At 33.1% G+C, this 12,982-nt stretch overlaps 1 protein-coding gene across 4 annotated transcripts in view; it reads left to right on the top strand.

The window, feature by feature from the left end:
* The first annotated feature begins 8,406 nt into the window (after positions 1-8,406).
* The window catches only part of LOC111619306, a 31,220-nt gene continuing 26,644 nt past the window's right edge, over positions 8,407-12,982 (top strand). For 2 of the 4 annotated variants that reach the window (XM_023361007.1, XM_023361006.1), the window contains exons 1-5: positions 9,692-9,837; positions 9,918-10,206; positions 10,609-10,983; positions 11,423-11,507; positions 11,581-11,951. In XM_023361007.1, coding sequence (XP_023216775.1) covers positions 9,805-9,837; positions 9,918-10,206; positions 10,609-10,983; positions 11,423-11,507; positions 11,581-11,951 — 1,153 coding nt within the window. In that variant the 5' untranslated portion in view covers positions 9,692-9,804. Of the gene's footprint in view, positions 8,430-8,509; positions 8,668-9,646; positions 9,859-9,917; positions 10,207-10,608; positions 10,984-11,422; positions 11,508-11,580; positions 11,952-12,982 lie in introns of those variants that run through there. The other 2 variants (XM_023361008.1, XM_023361010.1) reach the window with 2 other exon arrangements.

The following is a 12,982-nucleotide window of genomic DNA, read 5'->3' as shown; positions in this document are numbered from 1 at the left end:
ACACAGTTTTGTAATTTATGTGGTTATTTTATCGAGTATACTTATGCCACAACACAAAAGGTACCTCATTTGAGGCTAGACTCGTATATAAAGTAGGCTTAAACAAGCTATAGTTTCGAGCCTCACGTTGCATGATATAGTAAAAGGACTTCTTATGCGTAATAACTTAAGGATCCATAAGAAGTGTAGAGCATCGAATGGGGCCCAGTTTAAGACGATCAGAGATAAGGTAATCACGTTTTACGAAAAGGAATGTCTATCGATTAACGTCAACATTGAAATAAGATTAATTTTTAAAGTTTATAATTTAAAATGAATGTAATTAAATATTTTCTTATTAAATTAAAGTGTTTCTATTTAAATTGTTTTTCTTATTTATAGTTCACATGCCAAGTTATGCCATTTGTCTACACCGAATCTAACAAAGGGCGATAATCTTTTCGATCATTTCAAAACAATTTAATCTCTTATCGATCATGTGGTCGCTCGAAACAATTAATTCGCTTAGAAATGTTACAAATACCGAAGAAATTTTGAAATTTTAAGTGTCAATCACATAGAAATTAGGGGTAAGTCTCGCTGTAGAATTATTTTTATTTCGTAGTTTTTAAGTATGACCTATGATTTCTGTAGGATTAATTAGGTTTTAATATAATATAATTAATTGCAATTAAATTGATATCCTTCTTGTGAGTGTCAAAGGGATATCTTGAATAGATTGACATTATATCGATAGGTTACACTTTACTTTCAACATTTATCGCTTCTTAATTAAGTATACATTTACTTTATTCTTTTACTCAAAAATCATTACAGAAAGCTTAAAAATTTATAAATAAATTCAAAATTAATTATTTTAATAAAATATACCTTATATTTGATGCGTAAAGTGTAATATCTGACACCGCGCGCAAGGCGACAAGACGCGTCTTGTCGCTTCGCGCATGGGTTATACGTCGAATTTCTTAATAATTATAGAAGTTATTTGTATTTTCTGCATACCAAATATTAAAACAATTGAACGTGCATTAAACGCAAATTTCGGTTGTAAAATTTTATAAATTTTATGGTAAATTATTTTGTAAACTTTCTATGTGCGCCTATTCGCGTCGTATAAATTAAGTGTTATTGGTAGTAAAATTAGCTTTAAACTGACTTGATTTAATTGTTTTCTAAAATGTTTATTAACAATATATAATTTTTTACTTAATTTTATATCTGTGATTTAGTAATAATTAATCATTTTTAATTTTTAGAGTTTTATGTCTCTGCGCGACACGACGCAACACGCACGTCAACGTAATCGAATTTTATCATGTACTTATTTATATCTAATCTTTTCAAAATAACCATTATTCTATTGTTTTATAAACATTATTAGAAACTAAAATAACGATTTAAAGTTTAACCAGATTTATTCTAATAAGGGTAGGATATTTTTAATTATCAATAATAAATCACCCAAACGCTTTTGAACGCGTCTCATCGCGACGTTCGAATTATTCATTATTTTTATGTTTTTGAGTTAAAAATTTTATTTATTTTACTGTTTGACAAAAATACATCAAATATTTTTATTCGGAATGTAAAAAAAGTAATAATATATATTTTTATATTTTATTAAAATAAATTAAACGTTATAATTAAGTTTGCGCGAAGCGACGCGATCGCGCACCACCGCAGCGATTACTCGAATAAAAATGTATATTTTTACGTGGTAGGAATAAAACTTCTTTATACTAATTTCCTATGTCCTCATTCTTCTATAAATTTGTCATTAATTCTCAACGTAATTTTAGATACGTTATCATCATTATCAATACTTTTTATCATCACATAAATTTCAAAGTTGACAAACACAATGAGAATTTCTTAAACTGAATAGAAACAATAGAAAGATAATAATATAATTAAGTTAATACAGATAAAATCCAAAACAATTGAGTAATAGCTAAAATCTATCATAAATCTTAGTTATGGATTGATGGTATTGTACCTTCCATTGTTTGTATTGCCATTAACGAATCTGTACTAATGTTGTAACGAATAGTATATTCGGCCTCAGTCCGAATAGCCGAATATTCGGCCAAACTATTCGGCTTGATTAACGCACTTTGAAAATTGGCGCGCAAACCGCATTATGGCAAGGACCCTGCTTTCTATTGGCCCGCTGTCACTACGCTTCGCCTATCGCGTTAATTCTTGACAGTTGTAGCGGACAGACAAGAGCGTCATGGCAGTATGTGATAAATGATGATATCAAATGTGGATGACAATGAAATGATCTAAACGTGTAAATAACGAAAAACAATACAGAGAAGGACCGCGAAAATGTGAAAATTAACATGAAATTGAGTTGATAACATAATCGAACAAGTCGAGGCAGCTTATTGGCGCGAAATTCGGCCGTCAATGCCAAATAATTGTTCTCATAGACTTCGGAAAGCTAAATGCTTGTAATGAAAATCACTTAGCGTGCACGGGCGAAAGCCTGGGGCCGTTCGGGCTATCAATCTGTCTCGAATCTGTGAAATCGTAACTGTGACTTATACCGACGTCCTATCTGTCTCTTTTCGTCATTATCACCAGGCTATGAGTTACGTAATTGTAAAATGGGAAATCTACGACGGAAAAGTGACGAATCGAAAGTATCGTGAGCGCGTATTATGATGTAGGCCTATGCATAGGCATACGTGGACTAGAGCGTTAGAGGAAAAAGAAAGGGAAGAGGAAAGACCAGCACTTAAAAAGAAGGATAGGCAGAGTCGGACCCTCAGACGTGCGACAATTTTCGAACGAATAGGTGTGTACGTGTGCTGACCATTGTAATTATAAATTGTGAATACATGTGACTAATATTATTTTCTTTTTTATTTTGTGCATGTGCATGTTATATAAGTTATAAATAAATATAAAAAATAACACTAACCCGATAACATTAAATCTAAATACCAAAATGATTAATTTACTGTGTTTTTGTTATTTCTTACTCCGGCTTTTAGGTATTCGGTATTCGGCCGAATAGCGAAAAATAGGCCGAATAGGCCGAATACCGAATAGTAACCGAATATTCGTTACATCACTAATTTGTACGAATTAAATTCTCTGACGTCACGCTCTTTCTCTCTGCTAGGGCATAAATGTCACCCTGAAAATGTCGAAATCATAGCGGTGGGCTAACGTCTCGCTCTGGCTGTCTGCTTTTTTATTTAGTCATTTTATCTAATATCTTATCTAATATCAACCCACGAAGAAATCAATAATGGGCGAAAACGTAAATGAGAGAAAAGAAAATTAAAAGCAACTTCCATGCCGGGAACGAATCCGGACCTCCTGGGTGAAAGCCAGGTATCCTAAACTGGCCGTAGAAGCTCTCTGTAGAAGAGAGTCGGGTTTGATAACCGCTGACACAACCCTGAAATTTGTCGTAGACAAACTAAAAAGCCAGGACTCAATCTTGAGTGCCGACCTTTCCGAGGCACTCCGCAAAAGAATCAGAGAACGGCGTCTTACCGAGGTCACAGGGATGCTGATTTACATACAGAACCCGAAGAAGTATGACCAAAAAGTTACAATACTCGATTATTCTTTCACAATTCCGAAAAAAATGTAATGCGCCAGGAGATGAAAAATATGCTGAATCGTATAAATACATATGTAGTGGAACCAGCAGAAATGGCAGAGGATGTTATAGAGGTGGAAAACGATGATCCAGATTCCTTGAATTTCACATTGAAACAAGAATTTAAGATCCAACTAAAGCGTGAGAAAGAAAACTTCGTGAAACGGAAAGAAACTAGTACTGAGAAGGATTATGATAAGTTATTAAAAAAGGAAATGGCTGTTTATGAAAGTGAGGAAGTCAGAGGTGAAAACTTATCTTTGATTTATGATTATTTGATGATCCTGAAACCAACTAGCGTAGAGGCAGAAAGGGCCTTCTCCGCAGCGGGATATGTATGCAGTTCATTAAGAAGTAGGTTGGGAGACAACACCATCAATACCATTTGTTTCTTCAGATTCTACTTCCAGAAAAGTAAAAATAAATAAATAACAGAAGTGATTGATTTAATTTTATTTAATCTTTTAAAATACTTTATTCAAAACAAGATTAATATTTTATAACTTCTACTCTAATTGTATTAAGTAAGAGTTTTTAACTTTAATTCTATAAGTGGTTAGTAAGCCAGGCAATTTTATTGTGAAAATTGGTGAGAAGCTGAGACTATCTAGTTAGTTAAATATTGATAGTTAACCACTTAGCCACTGATTATCCGTCCTTACATTATAATAATATATTAATATAAATTAATTAGTAGAATTACCGTTGTTATTATTTAACTTAAACATTACATTATAATTATTATCTAACTTAAACATTACATTATAATTATTATCTAACTACACATTTAAACTTAATTATCTCTGTCTCAAGTGTAAACCGAACCAAAGTTAAGTTTACTACCTAAATATGTAAGAAGTTTTACTGATTTATAGTGACCAGTCTAAATAATAAAAGTTTCTTAAGTATTTTTTTAAAAAATGTTTTATTTCTTTAAAAAACAAACCATAAATTGCTGGATAGATAACATTTTATTGCACCAAAAATACATCCGCGCTGGATCCAGATGGAATCATGTTGGTCCAGCAAAAATCCAGCTGGATTGAAAACACTGCTGGATTGCAATTCTTAGTTGCGGGATGCAAACGACAAAGAATAGGCGCGATACATTAGGCGAAAATCGGCGATTTGACTTTGAAATTCAGAGTTTTATAGGATTTTCCTCTCGAATCTTACCTTTTTGATTGGTCCTGTATCCCGTTCCTCGCTTCCCGATTGATCTCCCTTTGGTTTCTAGGTAAAAACCCTAGACTTGATCGGGTAACGAGAAAGATCCGTTTGGTAGCGTCTTTCCGTCAATAGCGTAGCGTAGTGGGGGCGGCAGGGGCGGCAAAATTTCACAATATATAATAATAATATCTTGTAAGAATTTGAACCATTTTATTTCATATTTTCGTCTACCTACGACTCGGACCGATTGAAATGAGCACGGAATAGTGTTACCATCCATCCGGATAGTCTGGGAATCGACTCGCTTTCCGGGGATATCGTGCGCAACCTGTTGATTTTTTTTTTTTTGCTTTTGCTTGTACGATTTATTCGTATATATATATACACCTCCAATATCCAATACAGCTATATGCGTTACTCCTATCCAAGTCTCCCTAGTCTTTAACTGTAACTGATTTAGAACCAGCATGCACTGCACATTATTCTTCGCATTGCAAAATGACATACGCATGCGTCAGGAACTTCTGTTCGAACAAACCTCACCTGGGTTCGGGTCGGCGATTTTAATAAGGTGGCAACACTAGCACGGAATTTTCATTACTTATTATGTGACGAAACTGAATTTTAGTCTTTTAAATTGAGATACCTAAATAAGGGGGGGCGAAATTTTCCTCTGCCCCGAGCGGCTGACACCCACGCTACGCCACTGCTTTCCATACCTGATCAGAGTTTGTTGATAGAACTACAAGCGGTACGCTCATAATTTAGCCCGTTGTTTCTATTTTCTGTCAATTTTTGGATTTTAATGATCGCACGTGATGTTTTTGTAACCGTCTAATTTTTTCCTTTTTTTGACTTTTTAACCTAGATCGACTGTTTATGTGCGCTCGTGTCAGAGTCTTCCCCGGCTCACATTCTACCTGATCCGTCAAATCATTGGTCTTCACGTCGCGTTTGTTTTCACAACTGCAGTTTTTTTCTCTCCTCTCCTTTACATAATTAACATGACCTTTGTTCCGCCTTGACAATAGCGATTTTGCTTTTAACATATAAAAATTTAGTTTTAGTTTCGACCCGTTCTGGAACCTGACATTTGCTTGATGATAAAATAAGTTCAATAACATTGTTCAAGGTGTTTCAAGAATCGCTAAATTTACAATATAACTATTAATTTTCTTTAATGAATTTTGTATAATAATAAAGTTTACTCTATGTACGAGTATATGTAGGGGAGACCGGGGCAAGATCGGCATGTTAAGCTTTACTTAAATTTTGTGTAATAAATACTGCTGTAAACTGAAAAAAAAGCTTTGCATATTGTCTATTGGAATGTTACCTTACTATAGAACTGGTTAAAATCAGTTTGGAAATAAAAATAATTAAAATAATTACAACTTTACAAGAAGAGAGAAATTGACGAAGTTGCCCCGGGTATAGGGTCAAGATCGGCAACTTCTCTCTTTTTGTAAAGTTGTAATTATTTTAATTATTTTTATTAAAGTTGCCCCTGGTATAGGGGCAACAGTAATGGGGCAAGATAGGCACGTATATAAAATTATGTTATTAACAATGTATAAGTTGAAATTCACTATTAAAACAAAGAAATACAAATCCAACACCCATTTAATATTATTACAACGAAATGCAAGTTCAAAGACATATATACATGAATAACAAATGCAAACATGTTTTCATTTATCATCTGTTTGATTTTTATCCTTTGCTTCTAATGTGGCTTTATGTTGCCGATCTTACCCCGCTAGTCATGATTTCGAAACATTAAGTACAACCCTGAGAACAGAATGCCAAGCCACGATCTGGCCACGTGAATAAGTTGAAGTTACATCCTTCTAACAGGAAAAGTAACTTTCGTTATCATGGAATTATAACAAAACCTGCCAATTCAATATAAATGGAAAAAAAAATATTATATGGAATTGAACGAAAATGAAAATTTGCTTGATAATTCAACTACGCTTGTTGGAGAACAATAAAAACACTACACTCAACAAGCCACCAATAAAACTCAACTGCCTAACCTATAACCAAAGTCTCCTTTTAATTTGTTTTTAAAAAAAAGCGCTTGACAAACTTGCCCCGCATGCCGAAGTTGCCCCGGTCTCCCCTATATAATGTGTTATTCACGATATGAAGTTATTCATTATATAAAATATATATATAATACTTATTCTGTTAAAAGTACCTATTAATTTTGTCTTTCCTTCTTTCTCCCCCTTGTAAACGCGAAATCAAATTAAGAAAAATTATTATTATGTTACAGAAGTGCACTTTGAGTGAGGTCTTTATTGAATATGCCACAGTGCACACATTTCACATCTTCCTTTTTATTTGACAGATGTTGGCTTATGAGAAATTTTCGTACATCTTTGGCACAGAAAAGTGTTTATTCCTTCTCTTGTTTGGTGGTTGTAGTGAAATATTACTAACTGATTATGGGTGATCTCTTATTCTATTAGGATAATTCACAATGTGCCTTTTCCGAGTGGAAAGCACTCGGATAAGGCACATTGTGAATTATCTTTTGAAATCCATAGTTAGAAGTCTTTAAATTAATTGATTTCTTTGTATACTAAAGAAATGAGTTTTTACCAGGTCCATTATGGTTTTAGCCAGACCACAATGGGATGGTTACTTTTTGAGAGAAGGAACCCGAGAAAGACTTTCCAGAAAAATTTCTGCAATTGTTTGCCTGAATTCCATTTTTAGACTCCATAGCAGCAAGCCATGCCATTACCACCCATAGCAATATGACCAGTGGGAATGAAACGGGTGCATACAGTAGTAAAGGTTAAGAACTGTTCTAAATAAGTATTAATTTGCATCATTTCACTTTGTAATAATTTTCCTATCTGGATTTTATTTTATTTTTTTTTCCGTAAGTGAAATTCTGGTTTAAATGTGTGACTGTTATTTGCATGTCATATTGTTAATTTTTCTCCAATATTTTCATAATAATAATATAGTGAAAAGTATTGGAATCAATTAAAATAAAATGAAAAACATGTCTATTTGTAACATATTATATTCAAAACTGTTTCCATCGATCATAAATTAATATTTGTGGAGCAATAACATAACCAGTTTAACAAAACCAGGTAGGGGCATAGGAGCCTCGGGCCCCTGTACCTTTGCAAGTAAATAGATTAAGAAAAAACATGAATGCAGGAAAAAAGATTGGAAAATGAAAAATTCATTTGTACACATGTACAGTACAGTACAGTACATACAATATCTAAGTTTATTCTTTATCCGCAGTGTTGGTGGCTACATTCAGTGTAGTGCAGGGATGAGTGTAGGTTTGTGTTCTAGTTTGGGCCCCCCTCTAATATAAGTTCTAGTGTGCTACTATTTTGAAGTTTCGGAAATCTTCAATGCTATTTAATTATGAATTTCTTAGAATATTCCTTTTTAATATACAATTAATTTTGCTTAAGCATGCATAATTTATCCATTTTAGGATTTAATTGAATCTTTGAAATTGCAATGGTAAAGTTATTTTATTGATTTATAAAATGTGTTTTATTTTCAGCTGATCTTATATATTTTTGGCATTGCTATGCAATGGAATTTTTATTTTTAATATGGATTTTATATTTTAATCATATAAATTGTAAAGGTAAGTGAATACTAAATTTACTTTAGAAAGATAGTTATCAAATATTACAATAAAATAGATTAAAATTGGTATTTTTCTAGATGTTGCTTCACGTCCGCGTAAGAACTGTGACGATCTTTTGAGGTACCATCAAATTGAGAAATCGGGTTCTTACGAGATTGACGTAGACGGTGACGATGGCAATCTACCTCCTGTTTTTGTAGAATGTAAATTTATTAAACACAACACTGATTATCAGGTAGAAATTTTAAAAATATATAGAATTATACGAAGTACAAAATATTAATTTAATGCCTAAACCTCTGGCATACTTCGTTCCATTTTCAAGCCAGAACATTCAATTCCTTTGACTCGAAAGTTTGAGAATGACGTGAAGTGTGGCAAAAGCGTTAGAATTAAAATAATACTTCATAATTTCTAGATTTTTAAGTTTATATACAGGGTCTTCCAAAATGAACTTTGCCATTTTAAATAACTGTAATTATGTTAATTATTATCCGAGAAGTATGTGATGTACAGTACACCTACCCATACAGTAACTGTTCGAGTTTTATCTCCCATGTGAATTCAAACGTCTTGCTGTCTACCACTACTAGGAAGCGACAAAGATAAAAATGGAGACCCCACAACAGAGAAGACGTTTTGTGTTTTGAAGTTGGCAAAGTCAGAATTACTTGGTATCGTGTACACACTTGTAATACAAGTGATCTGCAGGAGCATTGTAACTGCCGTGGGAGCGTGATAACAATATGCCATAGAAAGCATAGGGATAACTTGAGTATCGGTTGGACGTGTGCCATGTGACGTGAAGTACATATGTTGAGAAATTATAATGGTCAAATGGACAGTTTTCCAATGTTTTAATGTACTGTACATTATGTTAATTATTATCAAGAACATTATAATTACAATAATTTAAAATGGTAGCATTCTTCTAAGGTTATATATACAGTATATATATAGAACCTTTGAATCTGCTTCCAGGTTTTGTATAATGTAAATTTATTAAACACACACTGGTTATTAGGCTGTTTTGTCAGGTTGTTTAGTAAATAAATATTTATATATTAATATATATATATATAGGCCTATATCTTATTAACCCTATAAATAATGTATAAATTATTTAGTATTTACTATATTTTTAGTATTGTAAACATTATGAAACCCATTATAATATTTCCTACCTGAAAAGTTTGAAATCTTTAATACTTTAGGCGTTAACTATAATTCATCATGATTCTGAAGAGACTATAGATATTATAGGAAACGAAGGAATGGAAGCATACGAACGAAACATCAGTTACCGAGAAGTAACCGATCGACATTTAACAAGTGTCATTGATAGTTCATTTTCGTGTCAGCAGTTTATCAGATGGAATTGCAAGGGTGCCAAACTGGGTTTATGGTATCCTAATCCTTTAAGTTGGTAATGAAAGCTTTATCTATGTAATGTAGATTCATTAATTTTAAATTCCAACTAAATAGATCATGTTTAGGTGGGTCGGTCGAAATAGAATGAAGCAATATTATTGGGGAGGTGCAGAAACGGACAGTAGAACTTGCGGATGTCATCCTTATTGTGAACCTACTAAAAGAAACAGTACTTGTAACTGTGATGCTAAAGACGAGAAGAGGTGGCTAGAAGATTCTGGTCTTTTATTAGATTCTTCCAGATTGCCCGTATTCCAGTTACGATTTGGAGATTTGGGAAAACCAAACAAAGCTGGAAGTCATACTTTAGGACCTTTGATCTGTTATCAACAAGGACATATCGGTAAGTCTTTTAATGTAGATAAAAATATCTTGTTTAACGATTTTTCATCCATTCTAAATGAAGGTTATCTCGGCAATTTGTACTACTTGATTTGTTTTGTTCATATGTTCTACCCAAACTAGCCTAGCAATTTCTCCTCTTCATCTGCTGATTAGTTTTCCCCTTTTTTACCATTGTAATTCACCATTCCATCATCAGCAATTTTGCCATATGTCTGGCTCATCTCTATTTTGCATTTTTTACATATTGAAGTCTTTAATGCCGCTTTGAGACCTTATATATTAATTACTGCTTTTCTCTCAAGATCCATCTTTCATATTCTTTGTCACAGTCTGTGTTTGACTTTCGTAACAAAAATATATTACTATATAATCCAGTTTTAAAATTTTTATAAATTTTTAGATGAATTTAAAGGAATACATAATGCTCCTGCAGAAATTACAAGTCCAGAATTTCCAAGTTCATATCCTCCACCCTTCCACAAATTTACGTGGAAAGTCATCATAACTGCAGGTGATATGATAGAACTGACATTTCCAGATTATGATGTTCTTCATTTCGGAGCCTATAATTCTGTTCCTGGATGCCAAGATGTTGTAACAGTAAGTGCAAAACCAGAAGAAGGCAATATCATTGTTATTAAAAGACAGGGTAATGCACCACCTTATTACATATCACAAGGATCTGCTACATCAATTAACATTACATTAACAACTTGTAATCAAGACGAACGTTTACCATCAAGAAGTGGATTTCGAGCTGTATTCAAAAGATCAGGTATATTTAATAGCATCAAATATCAATAAAATAGCGTAAGAACTATGTAGGGTTATCCCCAGTATGGTGCATATAACAATATAATATAGTAATAAAATGGTTACGTTATATAGTTTTTGTTACACATTCATAAAATAAGTAGTAGTAACTGTGATATACCATCGTGATTACAATGATATACTCCATAGATTACGTTTTCCTGGCAGCACCTCATAAGACACATATAGGCTATACATGCTATTGTGGGAGAATCCTCTGCTGCATTATTTTTGAACAATCCTGTATATATTTCAAAGTTTCCAATTTTAGTATCTGAAAGATAATGAAATATAGAATAGAAACTTTTTTAATATTTCTAATTTTAGTTCAATTACATTGATATATATTTTACTATGATTATATACTGGTACTTCGTTTAATGTTTAACAATGTGTGTTAGATTGTGTTGGTTGTAATGCTGCAGTTGGACAGAATGGAGGCACAACATTCTGCGATGAAACCTGTGGAATAATTGCGTCTGAAGGGTACAAATCGTTATTATAGGATAAATTGTAAATTTTGTTATAAATTGATTATTACAATGTTTGTATGTTGTAGATACCCCTTCCCAGATCATTGGTATTCCAATTCTAAGAAATACAATCATTCTTGGATTCTCCGACAGAATGGGCCGTCTTCTCAATCTCTTGTGGTCGAACTCAACTTCAACGATTTTGATATACCAGGCACGCTAGCATCAAGAAATTGTACTCCGGAACAAGGAATACTTAACATTTATGACGGAGAAGGCATCAATGATAAGTTTTTAATTGGAAGATTTTGTAATTATAATTACCAAGGAGTAGTATATTCTACTCAACCTATTATGACTTTAGTTTATATTACCAAATGGAAGCGTTTTGGAAACGGAAGAGGATTTCATGCAACGTATAAATTTGTGCAACCAGTTCAAAATATTCAGAAGAAAGGTATGGTACATTTTAACAATTAAAATAAAATTAATAAAAGTATTTGTCTAAATTTGAAAATAAAATATTGTTGATGAATGAATTGTAGTCGGTCCTTGGTTAACACAATAGATACATACGTTCCTTGATAATAGCTAATGAAATGAAAACATGCCAAGCAAATTTCCATGCCTGATACAAATTTAGATCAAATAATCAGTCAATTGATTCCCTAAATCATGTTTGTTAAATAGATTCATTTTGTGGTCTTATGCATGTTAATTTTTTCTTTAATTCGCCTTTTATTTTGTTCTGTACTCACCATATATACAGTATGTAGATTTTTAACTTTAGATGCTATTCAGGCTAGATGTTTATTCCTTCATCTTGTACCTGTCTGTCAATGCTTATGCTCAAAGACATGGATGATTATTTATTCTAATCTGTGTCTTTGAGGAAGGAATGGAAGCTCTATTGGTGCTGCTTGGAATACTGTAAGGACAGCCTAGTATTTGTACAGTCGACCCCCCCATAACGCTGTAGATACGTTCCGATCTTTATGAAATTGATGTTCTACGAGTCCTTAAATACTTGAGTCAATCACAGCTCGGCACGTATGCACTTTACGGACTACGGCTGTTTGAAAGGTTTTCTTCCATAAAATTAATCAATTCTAGACTAATTCGACTCAACATTTCCAAAATACGTATAATTTTTTGGAAATAATCCATATAAACTATGCTATAAACAAAAAATTGTAGGATTACTTACCGAGCGTGCACCGTTCGACGACGCCATTGCTTAAGCTTGTTTTCGCCGTGGAGCGGTGCATCGAATGGCGCTCGCGTGCTTCCTGATAAATTATTTTTCTGCGAAAACTTTGATAAGGTGAACCTGCCAAGTGTATCAAAAGTCAAGGCTGGGTAGAAGAAATGGACGTGAGCAGGTTTCAGTCCCTCGTCATCTTGTTGTTTGTAGTGATTCGGAGAAAGTCAATTGGAGTTGGCATGTCGACAGCTTCAATTTGGGACAGAGTATCAACAATGATATTC

Source organism: Centruroides sculpturatus, unplaced genomic scaffold, assembly GCF_000671375.1.
Source record: "Centruroides sculpturatus isolate CEXI.00-Female unplaced genomic scaffold, Cexi_2.0 scaffold46, whole genome shotgun sequence".
Lineage (NCBI taxonomy): Eukaryota > Metazoa > Arthropoda > Arachnida > Scorpiones > Buthidae > Centruroides > Centruroides sculpturatus.
Note: the sequence above shows the minus strand (reverse complement) of the source record. Positions and strands in the feature narration are given on the sequence as shown.